The 18,455-nt window shown below is 41.4% G+C and overlaps 1 protein-coding gene across 1 annotated transcript in view; it reads right to left on the minus strand.

Annotated features, from left to right (window-relative positions):
- The window catches only part of sv2ca (synaptic vesicle glycoprotein 2Ca), a 36,245-nt gene that overhangs the window by 12,618 nt on the left and 5,172 nt on the right, over positions 1–18,455 (minus strand). The window contains exons 2-4 of the mRNA XM_015972509.3: positions 17,132–17,923; positions 2,944–3,124; positions 2,025–2,176 (exon numbers count right to left, since the gene is read on the minus strand). Coding sequence (XP_015827995.3) covers positions 2,025–2,176; positions 2,944–3,124; positions 17,132–17,726 — 928 coding nt within the window. The 5' untranslated portion in view covers positions 17,727–17,923. The remainder of the gene's footprint in view (positions 1–2,024; positions 2,177–2,943; positions 3,125–17,131; positions 17,924–18,455) is intronic.

Raw genomic sequence — 18,455 nt, forward strand, 5'->3', positions numbered from 1 at the left:
AAAAAATCCCATTACAGGAATTATGCACATAATTGACTCAGCTTATGGATGAGTGAGTCAGCCACCCCAGGCTGAGAAAGATGGACGAAGGGATTAATGAGCAACTGAAGGGTATAGGAAAGAGACCAAACCAATCACCAGAATTTAAACTTTCATTTCTCAGACAGGAGATTCTTGATCTCACAGCAAGCCACTTCCCCTTTTCTTTAACAGATTGTGACTCAACCTTCAAGTTTTTAAAAGAAGACAAAAAAACGAACTCTATATCTTTTTCCAATACATCATCATGTTCCTGGCTGGATGCGCTGCAGCACTTTAGAAAACATTAAATCTAGTGGTGAGCGTTGGTATGTATGCAAGACACGTAGTTCCCACTTAGGAATATAGGCAGAGTAGGAGAGCGTGTCAGGGAATGGAGCACAGTAAGGCGACTACCATCTATTCAATATGACATCAGCAGATCTGACAGCATGGTGTCCTCATAAGAACACATAAAGTTCTGGTTTAGAGGGGTTTGAGAGTTATTTTACTAGTGTGTTCCAGTCCATCCCTATGAAAGAATCTGCAGCGGTGTACAGCAGTAGTGTCTTAACTTGAATAGCCTCATCCAGTGTCAGATTTTATTTCTTTCCATTTTTCTTGAGGAAGACGTGTATGTGTCTGTAGCACTAGTAAAACATCATCCAAGCAGCTTAAAGTAGCACACACACACACACACACACACACACACACACACACTGTCTTTTTCTCATACTGACGTCACAGGTTGGCGAAAGCATGGCTAGGTCATAAATCACCTCTAGATGTAGCTTTGTCCTATTAGAGCAAGGAGAAAAATCTAATTATGCTTGATCAAGAAGAACACTCTGCAGAGACAGAGAGGGGAGGTAATAAAAGGAAGGACGGGGTGAGACAGGGAGCTGTGGAGAGCATAAAACAGGAGGAGAGAGGAACCAGTCAAAGGAAGGTTCATCAGGTTTAAAACCAGGCAGGAAATAAAAACAGAGGATGGAGGGGAGAAAGAACACTGACTGAGCTCTTTGATGTTTTAGTCAAACATCTGGTCCTTTTATCATAAAAAAAGCAAATGAATTAATACTAAAAACAGAAAATATTTCTTAATATGATGATGATGATGATGATGATCGTTGTTGTTGCTCCAAATGTTTGTTCCTGTTTTTTGTTTATAGTTGCTGTTGTGTCTGTTTATGTTATGGCACAGAGACATTTCTTCCTTTTGTTTGATTAATGAGACTGATAATAGAATGTATGTGAGTTATGAATGAGTTTTTGTATTTTCTGTCTTGAAATGTTCTTGTGTATTTTCTTTTTCTAGAAAATGTCTTAGCTGTTTTCTTTTCTTTGAATTTGTAACAGAGGAAACTACATAACATTTTTGTTAAAAGGCACCCAAAATGCTTAAAGAGGATCTATTAGACATTCACTCATTCAGTCATACTCTTGTGGTGGTAAACAACAGGGTGGCTACAGGTTTTCCATCATCATCAACACCTTTCCTGCTGAAGTCGGTTCACCAAACCTGGCTTCTTAAAGGGATACTGTGCAACTATTCACATTTTTAAACACATTAGTTGTGCCAGTATGTGGTAAAATTACCCGTTACAGGATTAAAGTCACTCAGACAATATGCACTTGCAACTTCAGACTGGCGGGTCTCCTCCCGTTGGAAAAATATTCCGCTGACATGCCTGGCGCTGCAGTCTGCTTCCAGCATGTTTCCATGTTTTAGATCATGAACACAACTTTAATTTAGTGAGGAACTGCTGCTGTAGACACGAATGAAGGCTGAGGAGATATTTCAGCTTTAGATGAAGGTGTTAAAAAGACAAATGCACAGGGAGGAGATAAGTTTCACTTTGGTTCTACTAAACGGACACAAGGGGGTGCTAAAGGCAAGCCAAAACTGCCAAGTGTGCCTTTAAAAACCTTTAGGACTGCAATGTCTAATTCAGTGCTAGTCGTTTTTCCTCTTCAAAGCCGCCGGCCGCAGGAGGAGGACTCACCATAGTGGGGTATGATGGCCCAGGCCATTGCTGATGCATAGATCTCTCCAATCATCCAGAACATGCACAGCCAGCTCAGGTGCTCGCCTCGTTTCTCTCTGGACAACACCTCTGCAAAGAAGGAGAAAACTATGGGCACAGCACCTCCTATCCTGAAAAATAAAGTAAAGACACAGAAAGTTAGAAAGAACAGGGTGGTGCTGTATTTCTGTGTTTTTATTGGGAGTGTGTTTTACTTTCCCATCTCTATTTGCATCAAAGATTTGTTTCATGTGCTTTGGTTCAATTCAGTTTGGGGCTTGTTTGCAAAAACAATCCAAACAAAATTTTTATCTCCAAGGACTTTTCTTCCACTTTAAAAGATTTTTTAAAAAAAGGGAAAAACCTGGTCCTCACGATCCAGAGACATGAGTCATTCTGGCAGTTTAGACCACCTTTTCAATTACTCAGTGGTTCTGGAGAGAATGATGTCAGTGCAATTACTGAATTAGCTCTAAAAGAAGCAGTACCACTGCCAAAGAAAACAAAATAAATCACACACTGTGTCTGTTGTAGGAGGAGGACACACTCCATCATCACATAATATTTAGAATATACCTTCTTTTAATGAAGGAGGGTGTGATAAGCACAAAAGTAATAAACGTATAGCTGTAACAGAAACTTATATTTGTTAAATGGCATTTTTACATTTATAAATATTACGTGGCTTCATGATTATTCTGTAATAATATCAAAAATATTCTGAATGCATCCATAAAGGAAACTAATCAACTTGTATAAACACTGAAGCACTTTTTTGAAGCTTGACCCCACATTCAAAATAAAATCTGACCGAGGACATTCTGACGATAACTGCATCAATTATGCATCACGGGCTTTTTTACTGGACTCCTCCTCGACCCCACCTCATCAGACTTACCCAAAGCCTGCAAAGAGACGGCAGAGAAGGAAGACGCCGTATCCCTGGACAAATGACGACAGGAAGGCAAAGAAGCCATTGGTGGACATGCAGATGAGGAGGCATTGTCTGCGGCCCACTTTGTCAGACATCCCTCCCCAGAAAAAAGCTCCGACCATCATTCCCAAGTAAACAATGCTGCCTGGAAGGTAGACAGACAACCCTAATTACCACCTTACACAGATTTATCAGCTGATCTTCACTTATTAGGTATTCACTGCAGGTGGTTAGCACAATCTGCATTTATAGATTGTCCTTTGTAGACTTGTTTCAATAGAATCTACCTGACTTATTTAAGAGAAATGAGAGAAACTTTTGGGAAAATTAGTGAACAACAACTTCAGAAGGAAATAAAGAATAACTATAATATTATTCCAGAAATATGTATAAATAGATAAAGACATTGTAGACATTGCATTCCCGATTGTCAGAGTGGGAACAGGATAAAGGAACAGGAGGAGCTGAAAGGAAGTAAGACCAGCTCAGTGGCCTGGTGGTAGTGTTTGCCCTGGGACTGGGAGATCAGAGTTCAACTTTAATCTTTAAGTTGTGGAAAGTTCTTAGTGCTCACATCGGAGCCATCAGGGTTGTGAACCCCAAACTGGGAAAGTAGCTCCAACAGAACCGAGGACCTCAGAGATCTGCACAGAAGAACTCAGTTCAAGGAACAGCTGAAATACTGTGAAGCAACCTCCAACTCCCAGGCCTCTGATGACCCAAGCTTGAGCTAAAAAGTGCAACCAACCACGAGGAAAAAAAAGTGAAATAAAAACCTGATATGTGTGAAGTTGAAAAAGTCAACAAAAATGCATCTGATTGTATTGTTGCTCATGCAAAGATAAAAAATATACAACATACTTTATGTGTGAGTGTGGAGGCAGGACACATTTTGTAGACAAAGACTGAGTCCCTCTTCTGCCTTTTTGAATTAAGAAAAACTGATTTGCTCCCAGGGGGAATTCATCCCAAGCTGAACCATGAAAAAAACCTAACTTACATATCTTGATGCAGTTATTTCAAGTACTGTAAATCGATCAAAGATTTGCAACAGATTGTTGCACCAAGAGCCAGAATTGGTAGGTGCCTTTGAGCTGATTAAATGCAAGAGGTCAAGACAGTGGAAGCTGATGGCATTCCTGCAGAAAATTCCCACACATACTGCACCATCTGAAGCTGAGTGTCACTGCCACGGGAAACAGAAACTCATAAGATATCTGCAGGTAACACTTCAGGCAATGTCTATTGAGCTCTTCGGGTTGGTGATCTGCAGCAAAGCTTCATCTGTTATTTGAAAAATAAAAAGGCAATTTAAAATGATAAGTCTAAACTCATTGAAAAAATGACTATTTTAATTTTTTGCATTAATTTTTTTTTTTTTTCAAATAATAAGCTATAAGAAAAAATTAAAAGCATACCTGTCTGTTTACTCACAGTATCATGAATGAGATTAAAGGACTTTTATTTTGGATTTTCTATATAAGCGTTGCATGACTTCTGATAACTTTAAACGTATAATAATCTAACTAACCAGACTATCAAAAGATCACTTGATCCAGAAGTCCTTAAACACCAGTAAAGATGAATAACAGATCATTAAAAAGTGTGAAGAGGACAGAAAATAGACTTTTAACAACAGTAGATAAATGTGCACAGTGATGCAGGCTGACTTTACAGAAAGGCCCTCTGCTCTTGTTTAATCTCACCCGTCACAAATGGGATCAATGCTGCAACAAAACAGCATTGATTTTCTTCTCTGATCATCATGATTCTGCTCCGAGGAGACGAGGGCATCGCTGCTTCGCTTAATGTGTGATACCACGTCGCTGGAAGCTTTACATCCACCAGCTGCTCCAAAATGGGCCATTCCAATTAGCTTTCTTCTAGACTAAAATAAATCTTTCATAAATATTCACAACCACGTCATATTAGTTATGTTTAGCATTTGACATCACATTTCCACACTAGTGATGAGGTTTGACTCAGCTGGATTGTGAGATAATTTATAGATAGTTGGAATGCACTTCTCTCTTCCAACACGCGCTCTGGGCTGCGAGCTGATACCTGTTTGACGGTTTTGCTGCAGGGATCTAAAATCAGCGGGCTACAAAAATTCTGCGGTGTATCAGTTAACAAAAAACTATAGATAAATGAATGGATTTACATTATTTTTGTTTCAATAATTGAGTTTAAGTTCCAAAAGGTTTTTTTTTTCAACCTTACTTAAACAATAAAACAGTTGAGAACAATCGGGACGCTCTGAATGTATCGACGTTCTGTCTACATGAGTCCACGTGTGTCAGCAGTGTTGGCTCCAACTAAAGACAGACTAGTGCAGAAATAATTCAGACTCTCCTCAGCACAAACAGCCAACCACCTTAGCTATAGATAAAGACTAACGTTTGGAGCATTTCATGTGAGAGATTTTTCTTTTCTGACTTTCACAACACAGCCTCTTTCCTTTTTCAAGCCAAAAGCCATCACTATAAGCTGTTTTAGCCAATAAAATAAATGAATTAGCATTTGCTCTTGATGTTAAAGCTGTTAATTGATATGACTATTGTTTTTAATTCAGTAAGATTAAACCCTGTTTGTTTTTGTGGGTCGAAGCAGAATCCTAATTCTGCTCTAATCTCACAAGACAAACAATTCCAGTTTCTCTGAAAGAATGATAAATAACAGAGAATGTATGAACTTGTTTATCTTTTTGTTATTTTTGATTAGCTTGACTATTTTAATGTTGGAAGTTTCTGGAAGATCTGTCACAGAAAATCTTATATTTGTAATTATAGCTGTGGTATGTGCACAAACAACTTTTTGAGTTTAATCATTTTTTTGCCTGCTAATCCCAACAAGCTAATAACCGGCTGATTCTGACCACCAGACAGTTTTTATTCTGTAATTCTTTCCATCATCACCACAGCCACTAATATTTTAAATGATGAAATATCCTGAACAGCACAGGGACGACAAATGTTTTCATCTGGAGTTTAAAGGCTGATCCTCCTAATCTCTGACTTCACAGCAAGATTTGTTTAAGTTCAGTAAAGCAAGACCCACATAGACCCATCAGAGGGTGATTGCATCAGGCGGGGACTTCTAAGGCACAAGGGAAGGCTTTACCCCACAACATTGTGTCAAAACACACTTTTCAAAGATTGATGAATATTCAGGTTGCTGATTGACTAAAGAGCCAGAAAACAGGAGGTAAAATAGGTTAAGGTGAATCAAATGTTACAAATCAGCAAAATGAGTGTGTGTGTGTGTGTGTGTGTGTGCGTGCGTGCGTGCGTGCGAGAGAGAGAGAGAGAGAGAGAGAGAGAGAGAGAGAGAGAGAGAGAGAGAGAGAGAGAGAGAGATGTCAAAAGAGCAATAATATTGGGTAATAATCACCAGAGTGTGTATGAGACAGACTCAGGGGGGAAGTGCTGTTGTGGAACGTTTTCTACCCTCTCATGTACAAAAGGACCCCCACTGAGACGACTAGAGCTGCTGAGTTGCATCATGACCTGTTTTTTGATTTCATGCTTTAATGCTCTACATCACTCTGCTGAAAACTGTTACAGCATCCCACAAGACACATTCCCTGCTTTATTTATAGTCATCATACAACAGAATACCTGGGGCACCCCATGGCTACCCCTCTGTACTTGTTTCCTTCATCTTTTCACCTTTTCCCGTCCATCGTAGCCTTTCATCGTCTAATTTCTTTTCTCATTTCCAGTTTCCTCTCTGCTCTAGTAGCTCCTTTAAGTTGAACGGCATGTAATCATATTTGTACTACAGTGTGTCTGCTTGATCATGCCTCCCTCTCCTGCCAACTCTGCAGAAAAAGAGATTGAAGTGTTTAAGTCACACCAGTGGGGAAGGATTTCTGTACAATAAAAGTAACTCATCCTATGGCTCAGCGTGCATAATCATCAGTTTAACTGCAGAAATTCAAACAAATGTTTATTAAAAATAACTAAATGTTACATTCAGTCTCATCAAATGCTCCCCTCTACCTGTGAGCCCCGACATCCCTTCTACTTTTACGCTATCACCCCAAAACACACTGAAACATTTCAATTCAATTCAATTCAGAGCTCTGTTCTGATGTTTGCAGTGACGCTGCAATCCTACTGCAGTTTTGCCATGCTCAGCTGCATCTGGTCCATGCAGCCCTGCACAGCCTGTCAGCTGCCTCAGACACAAAGAAAGAGAGGAAATGAAAAGTTACAAACAGGGAAAGGTCCCGCTGTAATAGAGCAGGGTGAAACAAAGAAGCCCAAGAGACAAACCGGTCTAGGTCAGAAGACACAGAAGAAATGATGCAAAGAAAATAAAATGAAGCTAAAAAGGAGAAATAGATGCAGCTTTTGGAGGAAAATGAAGAAAAGAAATGCAGTGAGGGGGATTTACATGAGAGACGCTTATGAGAACAAATACATAATGATAGGGTATGTGTTGTGTCTGAGATAATAGCTGATCCCCTCCCTCGCTGTGCACTAAATAGCACCAGTTTCCACCTCACAGCTTCAATCCACCCACACCCACCTCATCATTACTCCTCCCCACTTCTGCACCCACCAGCTCTTCGCATGTTGCCCCTGAAATTCATCCTATCTGTTTCCCTCCATTACAAGGCTTCAAGTATTTATTTGCACAAGAATGACAGCATGATGCAACCTTTCGGATCCCAGTAAGATCTTGCATCAATTTTAATCCAATCCAAGTCATTTCTAAGTCAAGCTGGAGGCAGCTTGGTCTACGTGTTTTTCTTTCTGCATTACCCCTTCAGCTCAGTCTTCTCTCGACTGTTTTGTGGTGAATGGAGCTGCAGAATGGAGCTTTGATGAGTCCAGCATAGGAAGAAGTAGCCAAACACTGAGTGTTGTCAAATGATGTCACATAAAAGTGCATTAACATGATTCTGGTATTCCAAGGGAGCATATCTGCCTGTGGGTCCTTGGTGGGTCAATTGTGGTTACCTTTAGCTTAACAGACACAGTATGTTTACATGAGGGCAATAATTACCCACATAAATGTTGAATGCACTGTTAGAGTTTTAATCTAATATTAGCATTTTTACTGCACACAGGATTGAAGTTGAAACAAACTGAATGCCAAGGTGGCCACATTATAGTGTTTAGATTTTATTTATTTGTAAGATCATCTGTTGAGATTAGTCAGTTTTGCCAGAGTTTCCTTAAATAAGGAGTCATCCCATTTTAAAAATAAAAACATCATTCCCCATTCAATCAAGAAACACATTTCATATTTGTTTGGCGCCTACAAAATAGTGTTTAGTTTGGTGTATTTGTTTATTTAATGTGCAAAAGCATTAAAGATGTTTTACACCAGATTATTGCCAGAACTAGTTCCTATCTGCAGTCCCTGAACAGGTAAAAGGTACAAAATGTTACATTTTAAAAACACACAACTATCAATAATAACGCACACAATCAAATATCGCTGAGACCAATGTCTTAATTAATTGAATACTTAATGTTGACAATGCTGGTTTTACAAAAATAAATGGTAAATGGCCTGTCTTAGATATAGCGCCTTCTAGAGTCCTGGAACCCCCCAAGGCACTTTACAACACAAACAGCCATTCACCCATTCACACACACATTCACACACTGGTGGGGATGAGCTACAATGTAGCCACAGCTGCCCTGGGGCACACTGACAGAGGCAAGGCTGCCGAGCACTGGCGCCACCGGTCCCTCCGACCACCACCAGCAGGCAACGTGGGTTAAGTGTCTTGCCCAAGGACACAACGACAGCGACAGACTGAGCGGGGCTCGAACCTGCAACCTTCCGATTACGGGGCGAGCACTTAACTTCCTGACATTACATAAGAAATTCTTCTGGTCAGAGAAAACTTTCCAACTCAGTGGGAGTTCATTCCATTTGTTGAAGCCTTTTATATGAAAAGGCTGTCTGTGCAAAGGCCGAACCACACTTAGGTAATCTGCAGTCATTATGACTTGTAGACCTGGATGCCCTGGTTGTCTGTTCAGAGCAGGGCTGGACAAATCCTTTCAAAGGAGGCGCCATATTATTTAAGATTTTAAAGATTAACTGTACATATAAATAAGCAATCAGATTTTCAGAAATTAACATAGTATATTTTTCAAGTATTGAGCAATGATGATACATTTGTAATGTCCAAAAATGGTCAATTTTCACCTACATATTGACCTACATCCCACTGCTCATCTGCAGACATACGTCCCATCGTCTGAGGTGGATTTTACATTCTATCTACCTAAAAGCCCAGAAGGATACTGCAACCTTGTTAACATTTCAGGAGGAACACGTTGTCAGCCTGTGTTCCCAAACAAAGCCTTCTTTGATAACACCACAGGAGTGCCCACTCTCTCAATAAAGTGAAAGTTTTCATGAAATCAAATTAACAAATGTTATATGGATAATAATAATAATGTGTTGACTGATCTGTGCTTGAATTACTGAAAGTATGAAATGAATCATTACATTGAATGATTTATATATATATATATATATATATTTATGGTAATCAGTAATGTTTGATATGACAAGGCAATCGTCACCTGCACCCAGACAAGGACAAATTAAAGTTAAGTTAAACTCATGACACATAGATTGTCACGTTCTGCCCCTGCCTTCCTGACTGTGTCTCTCTCCTGCCCTGATTAGCCCTTACTGTTCTCACCTGCCCCTCGTTAACCTGCCCATGTGTTCCTGATTTCCCTGTGTATTTATACGTCCCTCCTTGTGCCAGTCTTTGTCAGATCATTGTTGTTTGTCGTGTTGTTCTCGGTCCTGCCGTATCCTGTCATTAAACCCATTTTTACTTTATCCGTGCCTGCATTCCTGCCTCCTAGTCAGCTCCACCACACTTGGTCCATCATCTCCACCATCACAGCATGACAGAATGATCTGACCAACCTGGACCTGTGGTGAGCTCTGCAACATCTGTTTCTGGAGGATTATTTTTCTTTTTTTTCCCTTTCAGCAGGGGGAGATTCTGACTCGAGGGGTTTTTCGACGCATCCTACCTGTTTCCAGGGTGGTCGGACCCATTGAGGGGGTTTCGGCGCATCCTATTTGTTCCCGGGGTGGTCAAACCCATTCTCCTCTCCTGCTGTTCTGCCCCATCCTGTTTTTTCACGGAAGCTGCTTTTCCTGGAGTTTTTGATGGAGGTAAAACCCCCTACGCACGCCAACTTTCTCCGGGGTGGTAGGGCTGGTCTTCCTGCTCCATGTCTGCTTCCCTTCACCCAAGCCTCCGCCTGTTGGATCCGGTCGAGTCACGGTGTGCACCTGCTCAGGACTGTTGCCGAGTACCTGCTGCCGCTCCTGGTTTCCCCGCGTCGCTCCTGCTGTTTGTCCCACTTCCTGGTCCATGCCTGCGGGGTCTATGCCTGCAGGTCCTTCATACTGCAGTTCTCTGCTGGGTCCCACGTCCGGCTGCTGCAGTGTTCCTGTCCAGTCAAGTGGTCAAGTGTTCCTGTCCAGTCAAGTGTTTCTAGTCCTCCCGAGTCACGTGTTCCAAGTCTCCTGTGTTGTGTGGCCTTGTGGGCGTCTGGTATCCGCCCCTTAAGGGGGGGGGGGGGGGGGGGGGGGACTGTCACGTTCTGCCCTTGCCTTCCTGACTGTGTCTCTCTCCTGCCCTGATTAGCCCTTACTGTTCTCACCTGCCCCTCGTTAACCTGCCCATGTGTTCCTGATTTCCCTGTGTATTTATACGTCCCTCCTTGTGCCAGTCTTTGTCAGATCATTGTTGTTTGTCGTGTTGTTCTCGGTCCTGCCGTATCCTGTCATTAAACCCATTTTTACTTTATCCGTGCCTGCATTCCTGCCTCCTGGTCAGCTCCACCACACTTGGTCCATCATCTCCACCATCACAGCATGACATAGATATTTCTTTACCCCAGATCAGAGCATCCGGTATCTCAAGAAGGCGTGGTGTTCTGAGTTTTCTTGGTAATATCCCTTAACCCCCCAGAAACCCAAATTTAGAAAACAACTGCAAAATCTTTTTTTAACCTTTCACATGTTGTTCTAGGAGGCCAGACAAACGGGCCTATTTACACATTTTAACAGCCAATAGTATTGCAGAACTGAACAATAGGACCTATTAGCAATGTAAATGTGGTTTTAAAAAGAAAAGAAAATGGGGAAAGTTTATTTTTGTAGACTTAAATCTGATGTTGTAATATTACAACCGTGGGTCTCTTAACATGGCACGTTCCGATTGGACAAGTAAATCATAATATGAGAATATTAAAGCAGAATCACTTACAGTGATTCAGCAGTCGCATTCCAGCTTTCCATCATTCAGCATTCAGTTCTAGAGAGCGCTATGGAACGGCCGTCCGGAGCGAAGCCTCTTTAACTGTGAGCATTTTTGGCAAGCTGCCAAAACCCTGATAAAAGCTGCCTACTGCTGACACAGCAAATGGTTCCTGCAGAACAAACCTGATATTGTTACGACTCCTTAAGAGTCCTCCAAGATGCAAATGGTTCCATCCATCTGTTGTGACCCGGGACATCTCTGGACTGGAGAGTCGGTGCTGCGGTTATTCTACAAACCCCGGTGCCCAGAGGTCATCCAACCTCCCTGACCTTCGGATCCACAAAGAGGGTCTCCAAGAAAGGGTGAAGTAGACACACAGATAGCGTCTGATGCCTCTTTGACAAGAATCAACTTCATAGCTTAACGCAAACCAAATTCTTCCCTTTTACACCCAGAACTCAGTTCTTCTAGATGCGAAAGTTCTGATAACATCATATTCACACATGGGCACAATACATCACATTCCATCCACCTAGATCCATCCACTCACAGAAATATTAGTTAACTTGTCATGCTTTAATTGTTTAGAAAATAAATTCTTACTTTTTATAAACCTGACTCCTTGAATCAAGACGAAGTGTTCTACAAACCCTGAATAAACAAAGAATCCTAGAATCTTTTGATTAAACATCCAAAGAACAAGCAGGTATATTTATATAGAGTATCACAGCTTATGGGTCATAAGTAAAGGTAATATATTAAGCTCTTAAAGCACTACATTTACCAACTCCTACACATTTTTTTTAATCCATCACTTTAACAGCTTGTTTATATAAATAATTGAATGGCTTAATAGTTGTGTCACATGCCTGGGACCAGCATGTTATACAGTAGTTCATTTGAGAAATGAACATCACCTCCAGGTACATTTTTGCTGGGTTATAATTAAGCATATTTTGAATATGTTTAAAAACAGACATGCTGTTTTTTAAAGTGCTGGAAACCTTCTTAACATGTTTTCTAAAACTGAAGGTTGGATCCAAAACTAGGTAAGTATTTAAGTATACTAAGTATTTAAATTCCTCTACTGCCCGTATGTGTGTGGATAAGGAGACTTGTGTCTTTGAGTTTTGGTGAAGTACATTTCCGCTGTTTTGTTTGTGTTCAACGTGAGGGATGCAGATTGTAGCCAGTGTAAGATGTTCTCCATTACATTAGTTAGTTTATTCACTACAACTGCTGCATCGCTTCCGTGCACATAAACAACAGTGTCATCTGCATACATTAGTCTGTCTGCAGCACCAGTCATTAATATAAATTGCAAAAAAGCAGTGGCCCAAGAACAGAGCCCTGTGGAACACCCATTTCATCAGCCTTAGATGTTGATAGCTTTGAACTAATGCGTACACACAGATTGAAAAAGGACTGTTAGAAGCCATGCTGTCTGCTTGGTTAGAAATTGCACCAGTCTGCTGGTGAAATTACATCTTTGTATTTGACCCATTCCCGCGGGATGCAATGAGCTGCAGCAGTGGTTGTGCTCGGGAACTATTTGGTGGTTTAACCCCCCAATCCAACCCCTTAATGTTGAGTGTCAAGCAGGAAGGCATTGGGTGCCATTTCTAAAGGCTTTGGTATGACCCAACTGTGGATTTGAACCCACGATCTCCCAGTCTTAGGGTGGACACTCATACCACTAGGCCACGGAAAGGGACAAGAAGAAAACAATTCATGATAATATGCACACACAGAAAATCTGAACTTCTGCTTTGTTGTTCCCAAACAGTAGAGGAACTATCATGTATAAATCAATCTTCTATCAATGCATTTACCAAGATCTAGAACTTTTTTACATTTTCACCCTCTCCTCACATTAGCTGCAACTTTGAAGATGATGCATTGTCACACCTTGTTGTACCAGCTAGTATCTAAGGGCTGTGTGCCTGATTTAATATCCTCTCACTCTGGTTCTGACACAGAGTCAGCTCCTGTACACGGCTTTGGGGTGATGGATTATCCACCTGCAGCTACAGCAGGGACTGCTGAGACTCCACTCCACCCCACAACCGGCTCTGAATCCAGACACACAGAGATCGGACCGCTGAAAACCTCGTCAACAGCTGCAGGGTAAACTATGGCTTGTATAGCACAGACGTGCCATGGTAATCCTGATTTTTACAAGCTAGCATTAATCTAAAAGTCTTGTAGCTGCTGATTTTGTAGAAAATTAAACTTAACAACCAAGACAGGTAATTAAAACATAACATACACTTTGAATTTTTGTTTAATTTTGGACATAGAAAAGAGAGAGAAAAAGAGTTTGTAATAATTAATGAGTCATTCTTTGTTATAAAGGTTAATTAACAGTAATTAAGATCTTTACATGATCCTGAATAACAAGTATTGTTTGGCATGGTGCTTCTGGTTCTTTTCTACCTTCTTGTACTCTCCCAAAGTGCCCTTGATCAATTAATCTTCCCACTTTAAGCCTTTAACAGGTGTTCCACTAATTGTGAAACCAGTTATTGAACATGACATCATATTATGTTGTCAGCTTTTAAAAAATAAAGAAACTAGATACAGGGAAGGCAAAAGAGTGTCGGTAAAGAGCCTGAAGATGTCATTTATAACTGATCCTTTGCTACATTGTTGGTTGTGTACCAACATCACACTGATAGGGGTTCAGAGGTCAGGGTTAAACGGGTAAACTCATTTTCATTAGTACTGAAAAGCAATATATTATGCTCAATCTGAGGATCTACACATTGTTTTGCTTCATAAGCATGAAATAACTGCAAATGAATAGCAGAAAAAAATAACTAAAATAAGAGACTAGTATTGTTTTAGATGTTCTTTTGACTTTCTTCAAGACTTCAATCCTTAAATGTGGTTGAAGCTTTACTTAAAGGTGTGGTTCACTTGTTTAATGCATTACCCCAAAATTCCACTATCTCCGCTGCCGCTCGCTTCCGAACTCAAATTATACTATACCCACTCTACAACGGCTCCGCTCCGGTACGGAGACCTGAGGTGCACAAACAGGCATGTGTGGGATTTTCGAGATCTTGCGATACAGTCCGAGCAATAAACGCGGAAGTTAGATCCAAACACCCGTTGTGTGGGAGAAACATCGAAATGAACTGTTTAATCTGCCCATCATTTGTGTTGAGAGATCAGCAGTGTTTGGATCAACAAAGTGTGACTACTTTGATAGTAGAAACTGTATTTATGGCTTATTTTTGTGCATTTAAAGTTCAACCGCCATTGATAGTTGTTAAAAGTTGTTAAACCTGCGCATATGAAACAAAAACGCTTTTTGTTTATCGATTTATTGTGAAAAAACGGAAGCTGTGCTTGCTCCCTTTCCTGTTGGGCGGTTGTGATTTGTGTCCATTTACTGCGGAGGTGCAAAAATAGAATCGATCCTATTTTTGCCGGATGGCGGAATGGCGGGAGGTGCACTGCGCCACATGGCCGCAGTAGTGGAACAGCTCTGATTGACTACAACGGGACCGTTTTTGCTGCAGAGTTCGTGCCGGAGCGGAGCGGAAATAGTGGAATTTTGGGGTTAGTCTCTAGCAGGAATGAATGCCTTGTATGAATGTACAAAAAGCCCTGGGGCCTCATTAACCAAGCTTGCTAACGCACAAAATGGGGTTGGAAAACTGCGTAAGCAACTTTCCACGCAAACTTTGGGATTTATGAAAGAAAGCTTAGCGGAAAAATATGCGCAACTTTAAGTTGACTAAGGACCTGGCTTACGCACATTTTGGACATGGAGAACACCTGCAGTGCTGCTGCTGAGAAGGATACAATTATGAAATCCTGCAGCATTATCACTTGTACTGCTTCGTTTTCACACAGAACAAGATCCCCACACGCACACACACGTGCACGTACACACACATGCGCGCACACTCACACACACACACACACACACACACACAGCCTGAAGCACAGAATACAGAATGCAGAATATCAGCAGGGGGACAGATTGAGACATAATGTCATGCAGACAGTGTCACTGTGACCCGATTGATGATGCGCCCTGGCTACTAGGGCAGGGAAGATCTCTGTTTGGGTGACTGGTTAGCGTGCGTGCTTTTCACCTGGGAGTTGGGGGATCGAATCCCAACTGGACCTTTTTTTAATATCCACCACAGATCTCTCTGAAGAATTCACATCATTGATGGCTTCAGCAACGCTGTGCCACTTCGTGGATTTTCTCTTATTTCTTTTGCAAAAGCACTTCCTTTCATTTCTCCACCTCACCCACAGGTACCTCAATTTCTGCTTCTGTGAAATTGCGCTTCCTTGATCTGCCTTGATCTACGGTAGCCATTGTCATTGGCGGAGCGCTGCAACAAGCCGGCTTATGTATATGCATGAGATCCACAAGGCACTTTGCATTGACTATTTATGACAGTAAGTGGGCGTGGTGAGGGCGGGATGTGACTAAAATGCAGCTGAGAAACATTCTCGTTAGTCTCCAATTTATGAAGCGGAGATTGCGTGCAGCTGTGCGTACTCCATGTTTGATAGATCACAAACCTACTTGGCGTGAGTACAAATTTTCGCTGAGCTTAAGTACGGTTTTAGTAAGGATTCTACACAATGTTTGATAAATGAGACCCCTGGTGCGTCTGCAAGGGCGCCCTAGAAAGGTGCCCCCCCCCCCTCCCCCCAGGAAAAGGCAGTGTTAACAAATCATATTAATGTTCAGTCAAACCATATATTGACCTTGTTTATTCAAGACATAATTGTAAAGCTAAATAAAAATATTACAATTAATGACTAGTCATAATAAAAAATATGTTTCTGCTGCTCGCCATTTAAAAAAAGTTTTTACCTCCATAATTTTTTAACACAGCAACAGGTGAATTAACCTAAAAAATACATTTTTAATGAAATTTGAGATAACCCTATAAATAACTGAAATAAAATGTTCTAAAATATTTGTGTTTGTAAATTTTAAGTTAACTGTTTTGGATACGTACTGTTATTTTAATAAAAATGAATAAAGGTGCAATGCAGTAGTACATCACCACAGACTAAATTCTGTCTGAGTTACCACAAGGACCAATTTGGTGTGCCACCTCAAAAATTTCTTTGACCCCATCTGGCTACCCCTATCAAAATTTTCTGGAGGCGCCCTGTGTGTCTGTTTCAAGATCAGAGGAGAGCTGATTGGTTAACATCAATGCAACTCTACCACTGACTCTGTTTACTTTCCAACACTGATGATTTATCTCCACAAATACCACAAGCCTAGATGAGTTTTGCCATGTGGTGGAGTTGCTAATGCTAACAGTTAGCTTCTACTAGGCAAAGACGTTCCTGGACGCAAAAATAACAACAGCCTTCCCCGTCACATTTCAAGATGTGTGGGCCCATGAATGTTAAGTGACAGTGTGATGTCACACTGTCAGGCTTTTCAAATCCTAGCATTTCATCATCTATTTTCTATCAGAAGCTGACGCAGGAGGTAGGTGTAGCAGACTATTTTCATGTTCAGCCTGCATGAAAAACTCTGAGTGACTGATTATAACCAGAAATATTAATTTTAAAATTATTTTTCTGTGATACACACCTTTAATACTTAATACCACCATGAGTTAGCCATTCAAGCCTAAACCGCTTGCAGTATGACTGAGTTTAGGAAGATACTTGAGTAAAAGTAGACCATATTATGGATCAGTTTGCTTTGTTAAACAATCAAATATTTACTGTCGTTTGCAACAGGTGGAGAGATGTGACTCTGACACAGTATCCCAAACTAGACTGGTGTCCCTGTTTCACACATCTGGTTAATGCTGGGTCATATCAGGTGTATGTAATTGTCAGCACACACAAACACATTAAACACCCATTAAGCATCCTTACCCAGCCATCCTGAGCTGGAGTCTGGCACGCACATGTCGGTCTCCGCACTTGGCAGCACAAATCCCACCACGAACACTTCTACACCATCTGACATGAGGGCCAGCCCCAGCACCAGGAACAGCTGCCACTGGAACCTCCCGTGCCCGCACTCCTGCATGATCAGCTCATACTGCTGGGCCAGCTCCTCTTCATCCGCCTGCCTCTCCTGCTCCAGATCATCACGGTCCCTTGTGGCATCTGACATCAGTTGTCCCATCACCACCTGGCCATCCTTTTGCTTCTTGTCTCCTGCTGAGGGGATCCCCTGATACTCTCCCTCGTAGATCTCGTCCTCATCATCGTGACCCTCTGTGGCATCGCTGGAGCCTTCCTCATTGTCATAGCCCTCTCCTTCCTGCCCCTGTTGGTTCTGGTAGAAATCCTCGTTTTCATCCTCCTCATTCTGGAATCGAGAGTAGCTTCGATGAGATGAGTACTCATCCGCAGCACGGTCAACCACTTTGTTGACTTTCTTTGCAGCGTGCCGCTTAGCTCCTTTGACCATGTCTTTGGCCCCTTTCACCAGAGAAGTCCTGTTATTGTAAGTGTCCTCCATTGTGGCTCCAAAGGCAGGTTTTCAGTGGACGGTGAGACACAGAAGAAAAGAGGAAAAGGGAAAGATGGTTGGTGCAGGACGGTGGAGAGATCAGTGGGTCCTGAGATGATGCAGGAGGAGAAAATCTCTTGAGTGTGTTTGTCACCACAGGAGGTAACACTCAATGTTTGTGGCAATCATGGGCCAGGTGAAGAGACCTACGGGAAAGATTAGAGACAGACAAGTAAATATAAGAAAGAAAAGCTGGATCAGAGGAAAATAAATATTTTCACTAAAATGATCAACGACTAACCGCACATGTACTGTTTAATCATTCACACACCGAGACCTTTTAATCGTGTGGATTGTTACAACAATGCTCACTTTTTATTAAAGGGAACATTCAGTTTCCTCCTTGTTCTATATTTAATGAGCTGGCACTGTTTTGAAGAGATGATTACTGCAAACAGAAAATGTTGAATCCGCTGAGTCATGATCCGCTCTGTGAGAAAAATAAGAGTCTCTGCCCAAAATCAATTTGTCCCCAATAAAGCACTGGTTTGTTATAATGGGAGTGACGACATGACTGGAGCCATGCTGTCACATTTAATTCAAGTGAGGAAGGAGGAAAGTGGTCATGAGTGGGTATAAAGACAATACACACACACACACCTTTCTCTCTGAAGCTGCTGGTACTTTGTTTTCAGGTGTTTTAATGCACATCATGAATTACTTAAGTGCAAAAATATT

Source organism: Nothobranchius furzeri, chromosome 17 (genome assembly GCF_043380555.1).
Source record: "Nothobranchius furzeri strain GRZ-AD chromosome 17, NfurGRZ-RIMD1, whole genome shotgun sequence".
Taxonomy (NCBI): Eukaryota; Metazoa; Chordata; class Actinopteri; order Cyprinodontiformes; family Nothobranchiidae; genus Nothobranchius; species Nothobranchius furzeri.